The following is a 16,038-nucleotide window of genomic DNA, read 5'->3' on the forward strand; positions in this document are numbered from 1 at the left end:
CTCTTGTGTCAATGTTTGGCATGATATTAATATCTGCTACATAAATAAATGAATCCACCTGTGGCTTAATATACACAGACGTGCATGTGAATATTGTAATTGAAACATCTATGTCTCCATGTCTGTCTCTATAAGTGCAATTAATACAACTGAGGACCAGGGATGAAATTCAAAACTCTAAAATGCTTGTCCAGTTCCAGCATGAACTACTGAGTAAGTCTAAATTGAGACTTTTCCCCAAAATAGTTCCTCACAAAAGAGTCAGTTCATATTAGCTTATAATGTCTTTTGCATTTCAATTATTTAATTTTATTTATTTATTTATTTATTTTGTGGTACGTGGGCCTCTCACTGTTGTGGCCTCTCCCGTTGTGGAGCACAGGCTCTGGACGCGCAGGCTCAGGGGCCATGGCTCATGGGCTTAGCCGCTCCACGGCATGTGGGATCTTCCCGGACCGGGGCACAAACCCGTGTCCCCTGCATCGGCAGGCGGACTCTCAACCACTGCGCCACCAGGGAAGCCCTCAATTGTTTTATTTTGAACAACAAAGTTGCACAGTAGCCTGAAATAATCTCAAGAAATATGAATTTGGGATGCTTATATAAGTCATCTGCCAGCATTGGTTAATTAAAAAAAAAAGGAAGTGAAGAAAATTGATAAACCAGTAGCAATTATTCCTAGGGTATAACCTCACACCAGTGGTGAAGGTCATTGTAAACAAGTCTTTTAAAGATAGTTTTAAAAAGCAAAACAATAAGTTATTCTGATGGGGTGTAAATAATTCACATCTAAGAAAAATGAAAAGATTATCTCTCCTAATATTTTGGGAATGGGCACCGAAGTTAGGGATAAATATTCCAGTGATAACATTGAGGAAGTGAAAAACGGTCCTTCTGGTAACTGGCAGCTAGCTACGTGTGATGGTCCCAAGTGAACATAAAAAACCAGTCACAGAAAATAAACTAGACAGAGACAAGGCCACTCTGCCACCACAAAAATGACGAATATGAGGCACTGCTACTTCTTTAACAGTGACAGCTCTGCCCTGCTTTAATCCTTTCACCTTCTAGATAAAAATTGTGAGATACCTGATCACCACATTGACTCCATTTCTTGAAAGCATCTAATCCAAAATGGCTTCCTCCTCCCTAATTCGTCTTTAGAATCATTCAGCCAGCTCTTGCCAATGCCCTCTAACTGAGATGCCCCACAGTCTCTCTTGAGGGCTTTCTCCTTTGCTACAGTAAGCTAAATAATCCTAATTTTTTTTATTATAGTTATGGTCCTAGTTGTCTTTGGACAGAGAGGTTTAACAGTACCATACGGGGATCCAAACACTGCAAATCACTTAGAAGGAAGACAGTAAGCTCTAGAGTTCTGGAATATATATCTATGAATGAACTCTTTCCATAAAATACAAATGTGGCAAAAGCAATGTTCCTAATTAGTGTGTTATTTTATAAAATGTGAGATTTCAAATATGGAAGTGCTAATCAATTAAGAAATTAAATATAATTAGGCCTTTGACAATCTCATCCACATTCCTAAATGATTCTATCAGTTGCTCAAAAATTTATTATAAATTTTATCTTCTCAGTGGGAAAGTGGGGCTCTCCTTATATTCAAGCATAAGTGATTACCATTTATTCAACCTCTCACAGTCAAAGACTTTTTACTCAGTTGTGAAGCTAATTTGCATTAAAAAATGAAATTCTCCTACTTATGTATTAATAAATTATAAAATTTCTCTAATACTGTTACACTCTATAATTCTTCTCTGAACTGCTTCTATTACCATTGACATGGAAATTGTGTTTATCAAATAAGTCAGTCAAAATGGATCTGTTCATTTGGGGGGACAAACTCATATCTGTTATCTTGCTGTTGATTCTGATGTTACCAAAAAAAAAAGTTGCACCAGGTAAATGAGATCATATGCCTGATAGATGATTTATAAAATCCAAATATTGTTATAACCGTAATATCTAATTGGGCAACATTTGACCAACAAGATACCACTTGACCTGCTATACCATATACACATTTTGAGATGCACATCTGTTGTGAGTGATATATTTTAAATTATCAGGCAAAAAAATAAATAAATAAACCCAAAGAAGTTTTTAGAAATGTTAAGATGTTGATGTTGGCAGTAGAACAAACTCAGGAGAAAAAAAAAACCAGCTTAATCTAGTTAATTAACAACAAAACAGCTGGGAAAATGAAACACCCCTGGTTTTGACTGACCGTAATTGAAAATGACTAATGATGCTGTCATTATGCAGCTTATATTGGGGGAAATGATGCCTGAAAGATTATAATTGACCTCTTGACCATTTGTTTACAGTAATTATTTTTGTGTTAAAGGTTGGGGTGGAACCCTTTGGCCAAATATAGAAAGCTCCAAATACCTTATTTTTTTTCTTATATTTAAAAAAAAAATCAAGAGCAGTAATAAAATATATTATTAGATTCATGTTAAGATTTTTTTTGGATAATCTAAAAAGTTAGCAAAGCAAACCAGCTGGTGTGATCTTATCACTTTACCAAGTTACTAAGACATTTTAAATTCTGTTAAGGTTCTCAGTTCTAATAATGGAAGGTGATATAAGTATTTCAAAATATATACACACATTTTAAAATTTTTAACAGAAAGAGCAGTGTTCCAAATTAAGTTAAAGAATAAGTACAAATAGAAGAAAATGTTATCTAAATGCTTAAGTTCAAAAGAGAGTTAACATTTTTTTAAATCAAATAACAAATGGCTTTTTTTGGTAGCTGTCGATATTGTTGCTACCGATGGAAGTTGTTTTGTTGCTTTTTAACTGCTAAATTTGGTGCTATTGAGGAACCTACTCATTACTCTGTGGAAAATGGAACACATTAAAATGATTAACAGTATTATCATAAAATATTATTACCAAAAGTATAACTTAATCAAAATGTTAAACAATTTATTGAACTTATGCAACCAATCTTCAACAACTTCTGAAGTTAAGATGAAGGAACAATGTACAAATCAAATGAAATAAAAGTATGTGCGCGTGTGTAGGGGGAGAGAGAGAGATAAGAGATAGAAAGCAAAAGAAAGATGCTTATTTCTTCAATCATATTATTCTAAGATTTTTCCAGTAATTTTGCATTAGAGATCTAGTGCTATATTTATGTCATGAGTAGAACTGTCTCATAATATATGTTTGATCTTTATCAGGAAATCCTCAAAGAAAATAAGGAAGACATTTAGTTAGGGATGACAAAAAAAGAAACTAAAAATTTACCATCTTTGAAAATTAAATAAATCCTAGAGAAGCTGATAGAGTTAAGAAAAAGGGAAAAAAACTGAACAGGGATGAGCCCAGCTCCCAAACAGGGCTCAGCTTGGGAGGTGAGCGTAGGAGGTAAGCAGACAGCTTGTCTGATGTGGAATGTGGAGGTGCCAATAGACAGTCAATTTTCTAAGAAACAGAATCATTTTCTGATGTGTCCTTAACTAGAATCTCTGCAAGTGGTGGACATACTACTTATCCATTTAGATACTGGATCTTATATACACATCATGAGGGATTTTCATTGTCTTTTTAAAGACTATCACCATCTTCTTTATAATTGTTACAGTTTCTAAATGTACCTCCTCCCCAAGACAAAAACCAAACTTCTATCATGAAAATGTACTGCAGGCTACTTGTACCCTTTTCCCTTCTATTAAGGAGTGAGAAACCTCAAAGTTAAGGAGGAAAGGCATTAGGAAGGGCAAAATTTTAAAATTTTGATATATGAAGTCAAAGTCTAAAACAGGCTTTGTTTATGTACTATCAGAGCAATGGCTCACCCTTTAGAAGAATCATCCCAATTCTTTAAAAAGAAGTTTTTGATCCATGCAGAGGTTTAAACAGCCCCCACAGCTTGCTACCTTGTATTGCTGGGTTCCAGGTTTTGAAAGATGAGGTAGTTTTTGAGCCTCTAGAGTTTTAGGCTACCACAAGCCCCAGCTAATCTTCAAGTGTTTCCAAGGTCATGGCCCTTATCAAAAGCTGCACGTGAATAATCTATTTCTCCACACTCCTGATCTCCCAAATCAATCTTGCCCTTTTGCCACTGTGAACCTGATATGGTGATTCCTCTCCAAACTTGAGGGGTAAATGGTAGAGCGGGAATGAGTTTTCACTTAAGCTGTGCTTCTTCCCCATGAACTGATTTGAGAGGACATGGGGAAGGAGGGAAAGAGAAAAGAAAGAAGAGGGCTGTCTCTACACAGTGGTTTCAAGGGATATTAAAGTGAAGGACGTTAGCTCACTCTTTCACTTCAGAAAGGTAATTCCCCTCTTATGTCACTAACGCTACAATAGCAATTAGATAGGCTCGGACATGGTGGATCCCAGTTCTGATCTCACAGTGGCCCAGGAGTTGAGGGTATGATAAATTAGCTTCAACTGCTTGGATTGTTTACATACAATGAAAAGAAAAATTTTCTCGTTGACTTTCAATTAAGGCTTTCCCTCTGTTTTTTTTTTTATAAAGGCACTAAAGCAAAAGCCAATTGAAATGCATGTCTGTAATCTGTAACAATTATGCCAAATCCTGCATAAAGTCTTTGAGGATCAAACAAGAGTAGGCAGAACAGACCTACAAAATGGTCCATTGGTCTGTCGCATTGCTTGCTATGAAAGTCACTCTGTTAATCAAGAAAGGTGTCTGCTTGGGGACTGGCTTTCTCTAGAGCATCAAAAGAAACCCTGAAATTTGCTGCTTTCAGGACCTTTTCTAGCTCTCCAATCTAAAAACTGTACACATTGCTACTTTATGAAAATTATCATACCAGGCCTAGACTGGATGCAAATTATTTTGGGGGGATGTTAGGAGTGGGGACAATGTATTCCTGTATAAATGTCTATCGATATCTACAGAGGAAATCTGTGCCTTTCACCACCTGGTGTTTGGACATTGCATTTAGGCTAAAACTTTAAATTTACCTAAGAAAAAGCCCCTTGTAAACTGTAAGGAAAACAAACAAGCTTCTAGAAATGAAGCGACACAGTGTAAGTCATGGTAGTGTTATTTGCAAGGACAAACTAGTTCTGTATAATGAGGTTATTGACCTGCACTGTCTTAGAGCAGTTTTCAACATGAGGGTGAGGCCCACTAAATCTCAGCCTGCGACAGTAGCTAGAGAAACCAGGACTGATCAATAAACAGCCACCATTACAGGCTCTTGGGAACCTTCATCATAATGGGAGCCATTATAATTTTGGTCAGGTACAGAAAATAAGGTGACCTATACCTAACGTCTATTTATCACTGGACTCTCATTAGCAAGTGGAAGCCATTGATTAGCTATTTTTTGAAAACTGAGCTGGTTTTCCATTTCTCTCCTCATGTAATAGCCCTGTGAATAAATGTGTCCTAGACTTCAAAATGCGCATGGGGAAAGGAAAGAAGTAGAAAGCTTTCTCCCTGGCCAGCTTTTTACTGAAGAGAGAAGCAATTACATGACATTCCACTAAAAATTCTTGACCCAATAAAGTACTGAAGCCTGAATGCCGATTCTCCTCTTTCATAAGAAAGAGCAACAGAGAAAAGAAAGGTCATGGACCATATTGTGATTCTTTACAGCTGTTGGAGACAGACAGTATGATGCAGTAGCTTGATTTGAATTAAGCCAAACGATATGAAAAGCATCAAGGCTGGCAAGCAAAGCAACAGAGCCTCAAAGAATTTAATCTACCTTGAAGGTGGGACTACCTTTTTGTATTGATGGCAGCGCACCAGGCCAGAAATGAGTCCTTTAATGCAATGACTCGTTAATAGCCTTAAGATCACAATACATAAATAGGACATGTTGATCAAAAAGATAGCTCTGCCGCTCCTATTGCAGGATGGCCAATATTTCTTTACAAGTTATTTCATCGATAATAAATAGACCATGTCAATGGCAAATGTACAACAGGGGAAGCATAACCCATTATGAGGTAATGGATATTGCTAGAGGTTGCTTCATTACCTTCACGGGCTGAGTGGCTGGTTTTTCCTTGTACAAATGCTGCCCTTTAGACAAAATCCCTTCCACATCCGGCTGTTTAGCTTGAACTGCTACTTCAGTTTCCTGGGGAAAAGAGCATATACAGTGCAGATTAACTTCACAGTTAGCAATAAAATTACTAAATTTAAATATACCCTTGGAGACTCCACATGCATTGCAGATCAATTTCTGCACAGTACATAGGGGCACAAAGTAGTTTTCAGTGCAGAGAAAAGAAATGGAGGTCTTTGTGAAACACACCAAAGTTTAAAAAATTTATCCCAAATCTTCTTGAGTTATGTCATAATACTATTATATAGAAACAGAGACACTTTATATTTTTCCAAAAAGTAGAATGCAATAATGAGAAGTATGATCTATGAATATGATTGATATGGATAAATACTATTGTTAGCTTCAATAATCTCAGTAATCCTAATGTCCATTTTACTCCACAAACCTCTTATTTTAACAGGATTCTTCTCGGGACTCTGGTTCTAAAATTTTGTTTTGAAATAGAAACCAAATAAATCTTTCCACAGCATTGTCAAAATTATGAACTTTCTTTCCAAAAAGTAAACATTTAAAGCACAGTATCAAGGCTTATTAATTATCAAGCAGTCAAATTAAATAGGCTTTTTGAGGAATGATTAAATTATCTTTAAAAATGTGTTTTTCCTTAGTCTGGAGAAGATTGAAGCATGACCGTATGACCAAAAAATGAAACAAAACACAAGAAAAAAAAATCCTCTTCAGATATATGAATATAAAGTGCTTTGCTACTGGGTGCTGTCTAGCTCTCCTGAAGAGAGGACAAAAGAAACGTGCATAAAATGAAGCTGAAGGAAGTGAAGTTAAATATTACAGAAGACTTTTTGGATGTAACACTTGTTAAACACTAGGATGGAGTATCGATTAATCAATGTCAGGCGTCAGTCAGGGCCTGGGCAATCTTCCCCAGATGGCAACTCCTGATTAACACATATCCCTCTTCCTCCCTCTCCTACCCTGTAGCCTCCCAGCACTGCCATGTATACGTGTCTTCATGCCACTGTTTCCTTTATCCACTGTGTTTGTACCTGTCCTCTCTCAGCTCATCTGAGCAGGGTGTCCTCTGAACACAAATTACTGTAATCTTATATGGCACAGTAGGATGTCACGTAACTTGTGAGTGCTCATCACATGCTCTTGAGAAGGATTATTTCTTCAGTTCTTATAATAAATAGCAATGGGAGGTAGGCACTTTGGTTAAAAGGGTCCATAACCTGAAGGCTAACTCCATGTGTTAAATGGGTACGTGTGCAACACACAGACACACACACACACACATCACCTTTAGAGACAATAATTCTGGAAGAAACAAACCTAGAATTGTAAGTATCAATTCACTCTTTATGATAAAAAGTTCTAAACGTGATTTTTTAAAAAAAATTGCAAAATTGTAACAAGTTCAAAATCGGAGTGTACTTTGTGAGGGTTGGGTAATTCCTTCTTCCTTTAAAAATGATTTATAAGTACACCCAGTGTAAATTCTATACCTTCAGAAAATGAGCACAAGTAGTCTATAATTTTACCACTGTTTCAGGTATGCAGTAAATGATGAGCACTAACACCTTTCTCTCCCTGCCCCTAGTCTTCAATCGCAAATAAAGAGTTCCAAAGATCACAAAGAATCGATGCCACTATTGAGAAGGCACTGGCAAATAACCAGGATTAAAAGACTGCATTTGATATGACAAGGAAGTCCCTCAGGAAATAAACACACAAATTTTAATTCATGAAAGTTTCACTGGCAAACGAACAGAAACAGCAGCAAGGCTGACATGAGAGCAGCCCCGATATTACTTAGAGCTCCAAGTTCTAAGGTGGTGCTTATTAGATGGACTGTGGAAAAGGTGGCATGCCATGTGAAATGTCTATGTTTTGCACCTGCAGAAAGTAAAATATTTCCTCTTCAGGCCACTGAATTTGCCCTAGATTTAGTCCTCTGATGAATGAGCACTGCAAAGTCACATCACTTCCGTTTACAGAAATGTTTCCTAGTAGCATGTCCTTTCATCAATACTATTGCCATCTCTTCGTCCTTTAATGAAATAATGGAGAGTTTAAGTACCTGGATAAGATTTACACCTGGTCTAACAGAAATAGAGCAATGGGTGAGAGAAATCATGTTCAGCTCTTAATTCTTTGTGGGTACTTTCCCTTCGCAATTTTTTGGAGAACTAGATATCTAATGATATGCACCTTTGATAAACTACTGTAGAAAGACCATTTTGAAGATAAATTTCTACAATTTACCTCACTACATTTACTTGCAGTGTGAATTTATTAGTTAAAAGATAGGTCACTTATTGAGGGTTGAATTTTATTGCTTGAAGGGTCAACTGTAGTAAATACAATTAAATTCCCTTAAAATGTCCCTTAGTATAGTTTTCTTAAGTTAGTGTGAAAAAATACACTATGAGAAGCTGATCATCACCATGAAAAAAATGGAAGTATGTGTGAGACAAATTTTAAAATTTTGATATCCCTCCATGCAATTAAAACTTGACATGGAAAAACTGAAAAGCAAGCAAACAAACAAAAAAGCCCAGCCAAATCACATGACTATGCAAAGAAAAAGCTGCTGAAATCATTAGCCGTGCTGAAAATATCAACAAACTGCTATAGTGACTGCTATAGTGATTATGTCACTATAATAATATTAACAGGGGCTTCCCTGGTGGCGCAGTGGTTGAGAGTCCGCCTGCCAATGCAGGGGACATGGGTTCGTGCCCCGGTCCGGGAGGATCCCACATGCCGCAGAGCGCCTGGGCCCATGAGCCATGGCTGCTGAGCCTGCGCGTCCGGAGCCTGTGCTCCGCAACGGGAGAGGCCACAGCGGTGAGAGACCCGTGTACCGCAAAAAAAAATAAAATAAAAAAATAATATTAACAAACCAGAGTTGCTAAAACTTTACCATGTGTCAAAACGCTGTATGTTTCATACATTTTTTCCTCATACTTACACTCCTACAAAAAGGGTATTATCTGGGACTTCCCTGGTGGCGCAGTGGTTAAGAATACACCTGCCAATGCAGGAGACACGGGTTCCAACCCTGGTCTGGAAAGATCCCACATGCTGTGGAGCAACTAAGCCTGTGTGCCACGGCTACTGAGCCTGTGCTCTAGAGCACACGTGCCACAACTACTGAAGCCCGCGTGCCTAGAGCCTGTGCTCCACAACAAGAGAAGCCACTGCAATGAGAAGCCCGTGCACAGCAACGAAGACCCAACACAGCCAAAAATAAATAAATTTATACAAAAGAAAGGGTATTATCTAATTTTGCAGATGCTAAAACTGAGGGAGATTAAGTCAACTGTCCAAGGCCATGTAGCTTGCAAATGGCAGAGTTGATATTATTACCGGGAAGTGTGTATCACTAAACCTCCACTTTATCCCTCCTTTGTTGAGTACAGTGTGTGTGTGTGTGTGTGTGTGTGTGTATGCACATGCTAAAACTGGCAGCCACATCTCTTACTATCATGTTAATTTTTTTCCTCTTCTTTAACTCCAGTACATTCTATAGTATCCTTCCAGTGTGTAAATGAGAGAAAATCCTGCCTCTTCCCACCGGAAAATAAATTCTTACATAGCTTTTAAAAAGCTCCAAGGGTGTCTCTTTGTGGGTTTACAATTGCCAAACTGATGATATCCAGGTCAGAGGATTGGTTTGAGTAAATCTTTTTTTTTTTTTTTTTTTTTTTTGCAGTATGTGGGCCTCTCACTGTTGTGGCCTCTCCCGCTGTGGAGCACAGGCTCCGGACGCGCAGGCCCAGCGGCCATGGCTCACGGGCCCAGCCGCTCCGTGGCACGTGGGATCCCCCCAGACCAGGGCACGAACCCGTGTCCCCTGCATCGGCAGGCGGACTCTCAACCACTGCGCCACCAGGGAAGCCCTGAGTAAATCTTTTATTTCACAAATGCCCTCACATCTTTATATGATTTAAGATAAGGTGCAGGAGGTCACCACTAAAATGGAAACACAGCTAATTATAGTGGCCAGTTTTTTCTAAGTAGAAAGTGTTCAACTTCAAAGAACATTCAGACAAGAAAGTCTTCATGGGATTTCAACCAAAAAAACCTCACTTCTAATAATAGAACATTTCCATTTAAGTTTTTCCCTCTGCCTTATTCTTAATATATCCCCTGAAAGGTAAGATTGCACACCAGGAGTTAAGACCCTTATGATGTAACTAGAGTTTTTTTTTTCCAACATAGTATTGACAGTTCACTAAAATCTCATGCATAATTTTAAGTATATAATTTTTACTAAATAGGTAATAGGAATAACTCTTCATCAATACTAGGAGAATACTGCAGTGTACTTTTAAAAAATCCAGCCTTGATAGGTTTTCAAAATGGAGTAACTCTCTAAGCTCCTTCAGTCTTATTTCTTATTAGACAGCATTACTAATATTGCTGGTGGTGTTGGTCTGACGAGCAGCGAAGCAACGGTTAGTGGTAAAAAAGACTGAACAACCCCTCTGAGGATGAAAGTAGCAATTCATATGCAAATTAATGTACACTTACATTCTCTAAGAATTTATTCATTGACTACTGTGTTTCTAATTCAATATTAAACTGATTGCACACTTTTTTTTTAAACTAGAAATTTGGTGCTGCTAAAGATAGTATAAGAGAGCTACATTTTGCCTTGTTTTCCTTTATTATTTTAAATTTATTTATATTTCTATCATTTTACTTATTGCTAACCTTAGAATATATCAATATGTATGTATATATATGTGTATATATACATAAAAAAATATATATCACAACATAAAAAGGGTGGGTGAATACACTCTCTTCCCCATTGACTTTGGGCTTTACCACATGTCTCACTTAGATCAATGGACTGTGGGCAGACATGACTGCATGACAGCTCTGAGCTAGGTCTTTAAAGGCAATTCAGGATTTGCTAGTACCTCTAGTTCCTGCCTTCCACCATGAGAGAATAATGTATCATAAAGAAGCTGCTCTTTCAGCCTGGGTTCTGGAATGAGAAGACATTTGGAGCAGATCCACAGCCTAGGATGAGAAAATCTGAACTTGACCCATAGTGTAGAGTAAAGCTGCTGCTGATATGCAATTTGGGGGTCATTTGTTACTGCAGCAAGAGCTGACAATTACAATGTTATAGTGAAACAAGCAAACAAATATATGGCTTTCTGGGAAGAAAAAACAAAGTAAGCCTTTAAAATAAATGGGCTCTAGTCACATATATTGACTGCACTGTCTCTCATTCCATATACAAACTGTTTGCTAAAAAGGGTGGCAAGAAACGAAAAATGAAATGGAATCAATATTGTGTTAGAGCCTGACTTCTCTGGCTTTGATTGTCAGGCAGACTCTGACAAATGAAGGCTGATGGATGGAAAAACACAACATTGTGCAGCTGAGTTTCTTTCTCTTTTCCCTCATGCTGAGTGACTATTCTTTTATTTATCTACAATTAGGTTTGCTAGACCACAGCAACACGGCTCTCCTTCACTGTAACTGCAGCCTGTCAAGTACGTGCCAAGCTGATTGACAAAGAATGACAGGTTCTCTCTTTCCATTCTGAGCTAATCAAGGGCAGCCCACCAAAGGGAGGTTTTCTTCTGATTTAGAGATTTATGGATTTCAAAAATAATCTGGCCAAATATACAAAATATAATGCCATATTGATTTTTAAAGTGGCAAGTGTTTTGAAGCCAAGAAGATAGAATCTATTAAGGTACACACTCAGAATATTCAAGGCCAACCAAAGAGTGGACATAGGTGTGACCATCAGGTAATGAGACTGATATCCAGAAGCCACTTGTAGAAGCGCTCCATTCATAAAGATGGGGTTTCAAAGTCCTTTTGGCAGTAGAATGCCTTTGGCAAACAAAACCTTACCCAACCCTCCCCAGCATACTAATCAATTCATTCAGTAAATATATACTGAATATAAGAGCACCTATTATGTTCTAAATACTATTTTGATACTGGATATATAACAGTCAATAAAACAGACAAAATTTTTCTGTTCTTGTGAAGTTTACATTCTAATGGGAACCATGGACGATAAAATATAAATTACGGCACATCCAAGGATGAAAAGTGCTAAAGTCAAAACAAAACAAAACAAAACAAACAAAGCATCAAGTGGGGATAGGAGGTGTATGTGTGAGCTAAAGGAATGTGGGAGGTGGACATTTGAGAAAGTGCCTCCAGGGGAAAAGCCTGAGAAGGTGACATTTGAGTAAACTTTAGGAGGAAGTGAGGGAATGAATCAAGCAGTGTTTCAGGGAAGAACAATCCATGCAAGGGCAACAGCAAGTGCAAAGGCCCTGTGGCAGGTGTGTGTCTGGCATGATCAATACAAGTATAAGGAAGCCAGGGTGAGAGGAGTCTACCGAGCAAGGGAAGCAAGCCAGAGAGATGGGGGAGGGTAGGTCCTGCAGGGCAATTAGGTGAGGACTTGGGCTGTTACTCTGACTGATATTAGGAAGCATAGGAGGGTTTTCAGCAGAGGAGTGATATGATCTGACTTATTTTTTAACATCATTCTGGCTGCTGTGTTAAGATTAGACTGAAAGAATGCAGAGAGTAGACAGTAATTATGAGCAGACTCCCAAGAGGGTTTGTTAAATCTACACTGCTTGGAGGGAAGTACTTGCTTGCTGAAACCCAATGTACTTACTCCAAAAATCTTTATACATACAGTTCTTAAATGAGGACTAAATCCCTGATCTGGTTTAATAGCACAGGACACTGCTTGAAGCAGTCTCATTCAATGAAACTGGTGCTCTCCAGGCTTTACTATGCTCCTAAGTCCTTAGTGGTGAAGAGTGTGGGCTCTTCAGCCTGGTTATCTAAACTCCAACCCTGGCATGAATTGACTAATTGCAATAAAGACCATATGGCCCATAAATCCTAAAACATGTTCTAAAACCTTTGCTATTTGGCTCTTTGCAGAAAAAGTTAGCCAACGGCTGATCTAGAGAAATGGTTAGGATTGGCATTTGTGACTCTAAAAACCTTCAGGTACACAGAAAAATTATATTTTTAAAGATAAAACACAAGTGACATTTTGCCTTTTACATCCTTATATAGACACATAGACATCGTCAAACAATTTATAGTTATACTTTAGAGAGGGCTCAACAAATATTTTAGGTGTTGTGGGTCATATGGTTCCTGTCATACCTGGAGTCTGCCACCATCATATAAAAGCAACCATAGACAATATGTAAACAAATGAGCGTGGCTGTGTTTCAATAACTATTTACAAAAAGACACAGTGGACTGAATTTGGCCCTTGGACTATAGTTTGCTGACTCCTGCTTTGATGTATTACAGTGTTCTTGGAAGTAATCAGACTAGGGATAAGAACATGTGAGTTCTAGGCTTATTAATTCCTGAGCTGGGGCAAGTTACTTAAATTCCCTAATTTCCGTATCTTTAATTATAAAATGGATGAAAGTGAAAGAGATTATTGTGGATAAAGAGTTAAAAACAACTTTTTCCCCTCAGCATCAGACTTTGACCTTCAAAGAACTTTCTAGCTGTATTTTCCCTGGAAACCTGATAAAATCGGAATGTCAAATGTGTTAGTAGGCAGCATTGCTTCTGCAAAAAAAAAAAAAAAAAAAAAAAAAAAGACTGGTAAATTACACCTGGCTTAGGAGTTCTACATTTGAACTACAAATGTGTAAGGGAAAGTGATAGTTTTGGGGATCCCCTGAGTGCAGTAACTCTTGTAACTGAGCATGTACCTTTCAAGGATCTTGGAAACTCTGTCTGTGTTATAAGACATTAGCTCCTGGGACCCATGAAGCTTCTAGGCCAGGGTTGACCCAGCACCACTGTGTGAGTCTGCTTTCTTTTTACCTGAACTATCATCTGAGAGTGTGCAGGTGCTGCAAAGAGAGTAGCTCTTGGATGGCTCGGTGAATGTTGTACAAACTGCTGTGTATTCTAAGCCCACTGAAGAGAGATGTCTGATCCCGCCTTCCTGGGAAGCTGTGCTTCTGTTCCTGTAGCCTTCTAAGTGAATTTAAAGCTGCATGTGGTTAATGGTAGCCTTGTTCAGTTGCACATAAGAAGACTCGCTGACGGGCTTGACAAGAATCATTTCTAAGACCCACATTTTATTTCCACAAATATACTGCTCTGAATTGGGATACATTTTACAAATGATGGTATGCCATAGTCTACTTGGCAGCACTTTTTTCTTAGTGACAGATAAAAGAATGATGCATATTCTTATCAGTGGTGTCTTAGAAACAATGAAATATGGTATGTGACCAGGATACTCATAGTAGGTCAGGATCAAATGATTTAGTATATGCAAAGGTAATACTAACTGCTACCACTTATTGAGAACTTACCAAGTACAAACACTCTGCTATGCACTTAACATTAATCATTTTAAGTAATCTCATTCAATCTCCACTGCAGAGCCTTTCAGCAGACATTATTATCATTTTTCAGATTAGAAAACTACAGTCATGAGAGGTTAAGAAACTTGCTTAAGGCACAAGCTAACAAATGGTAGATGTGAGATTTGAACCCTGGTCTGTCTGATGCATATCCTGCATACTTATTTACTATACTATAGGTTATATTAATTTAAGTATGGTACAAATATACAAGATTTTATTTGATGAATCACAGGGTTTAGAACCAGAATAAAGTAGTTTTGATTAATGTGTACTTTTAGTTTAAATCAGCGTTTCTCAACCTCAGCACTACTGACATTTTGGTCTGGGTAATTATTTGTTGCAGGCAGCTGCCCGGTGTATTGTGGGATATTTTACAGCACCCTTGGTCACTATTCACAAGATGCCAGTGGCACTTCCTCCTTCCCCGGATGTGCCAACCCAAAATATCTTCAGACATTGACAAATTCCCCTGGAGAATAAATCACCACTAATTGAGAACCACTGAATTATTGAATGTGTGAATGAACAAATGAAAGAATGTCTATCTACTCATGGTCTACATTTCCAGTATACATGAAATAGTATGATTTCATATAAACACCTTTCTTTCCTTTTTCCTTTTTCTTATATGGAGCACTGTTTGCAGCGCCAGATGTTTACGTATTTTTTTTCAGATGCACTACGATGCACACTATGACTCTTAAACCACATTTGAATGTGGTTCTAATGAACTCTAACCATAATTGCATGTTTCCCTTCCAGCTGAATTGTTCCTAAAAACATTGCTTTAAATAACCCAAAGGGATTAAGGAACACAGTGGATTCTTCAGAATAGAGAGACATATATAACAAAGTAATTTTCCCAGGTCCCTACATCATCTTTTCCTTGCTTTGTACATTCACCTTGGCTAATGGTATTTGCATTATTTCTAACTGATATGGCACAACCCTAAATTATCATCCATATGGTAAATGGACATAGTCCTTAAAAAAGTAAGTATTATTAAACACTAGAAGTTTCTTTTTAAAATATAAAACAGCAGTTAGGAAAATTTTCATTGAAAAGCAAAGAGCAATTCAATTCTGACTTCATGACTGACATACACTTCAAAAAAAATTAAAGATGCCTTGTTTTTACTGTTAAGTGTTGTACCAAAATTATAGTCATTATATAAAACAACTCTTTCTAAATTCTTCAATAACTTGTAAACTCAAAGAATCAAATGAGTTGCTGAACTAAGCTTGTATTTAAAAAAAAACAGCAACAAAAACATCCAAGATTTCTCTTATGAATAGCTTTTCCTTAAACACGTATAGAAAACAAAGCAAACATGAAGGTTTCTGAAAAGAAGGAAAATAACACATGATGGACTAAAGCCCCTTCTTTGGTTCACACAACATGTTAGCTTTCATCTTGGGTCCTAGGTCTTCAATTACTCTGCCATACTTAGTTTTTATAGCCTTGCAACTTTCTATGATTTCTACCATTGCAGCAAGGTGAGCATATTTCATTGGTCTCCTGTAAAGTCAATGATAAGGTTTTGGGTAAGGAACTATGGCCCTGTATT

At 37.6% G+C, this 16,038-nt stretch overlaps 1 protein-coding gene across 2 annotated transcripts in view; it reads right to left on the reverse strand.

Annotated features, from left to right (window-relative positions):
- The window catches only part of DMD (dystrophin), a 2,064,872-nt gene that overhangs the window by 707,907 nt on the left and 1,340,927 nt on the right, over positions 1-16,038 (reverse strand). For both annotated transcript variants that reach the window (XM_082609524.1, XM_082609523.1), the window contains exon 49: positions 6,000-6,101. In XM_082609524.1, coding sequence (XP_082465650.1) covers positions 6,000-6,101 — 102 coding nt within the window. The remainder of the gene's footprint in view (positions 1-5,999; positions 6,102-16,038) is intronic.

The sequence above is a fragment of the Mesoplodon mirus genome (genome assembly GCF_964341445.2).
Source record: "Mesoplodon mirus genome assembly, chromosome: X".
NCBI lineage: Eukaryota > Metazoa > Chordata > Mammalia > Artiodactyla > Ziphiidae > Mesoplodon > Mesoplodon mirus.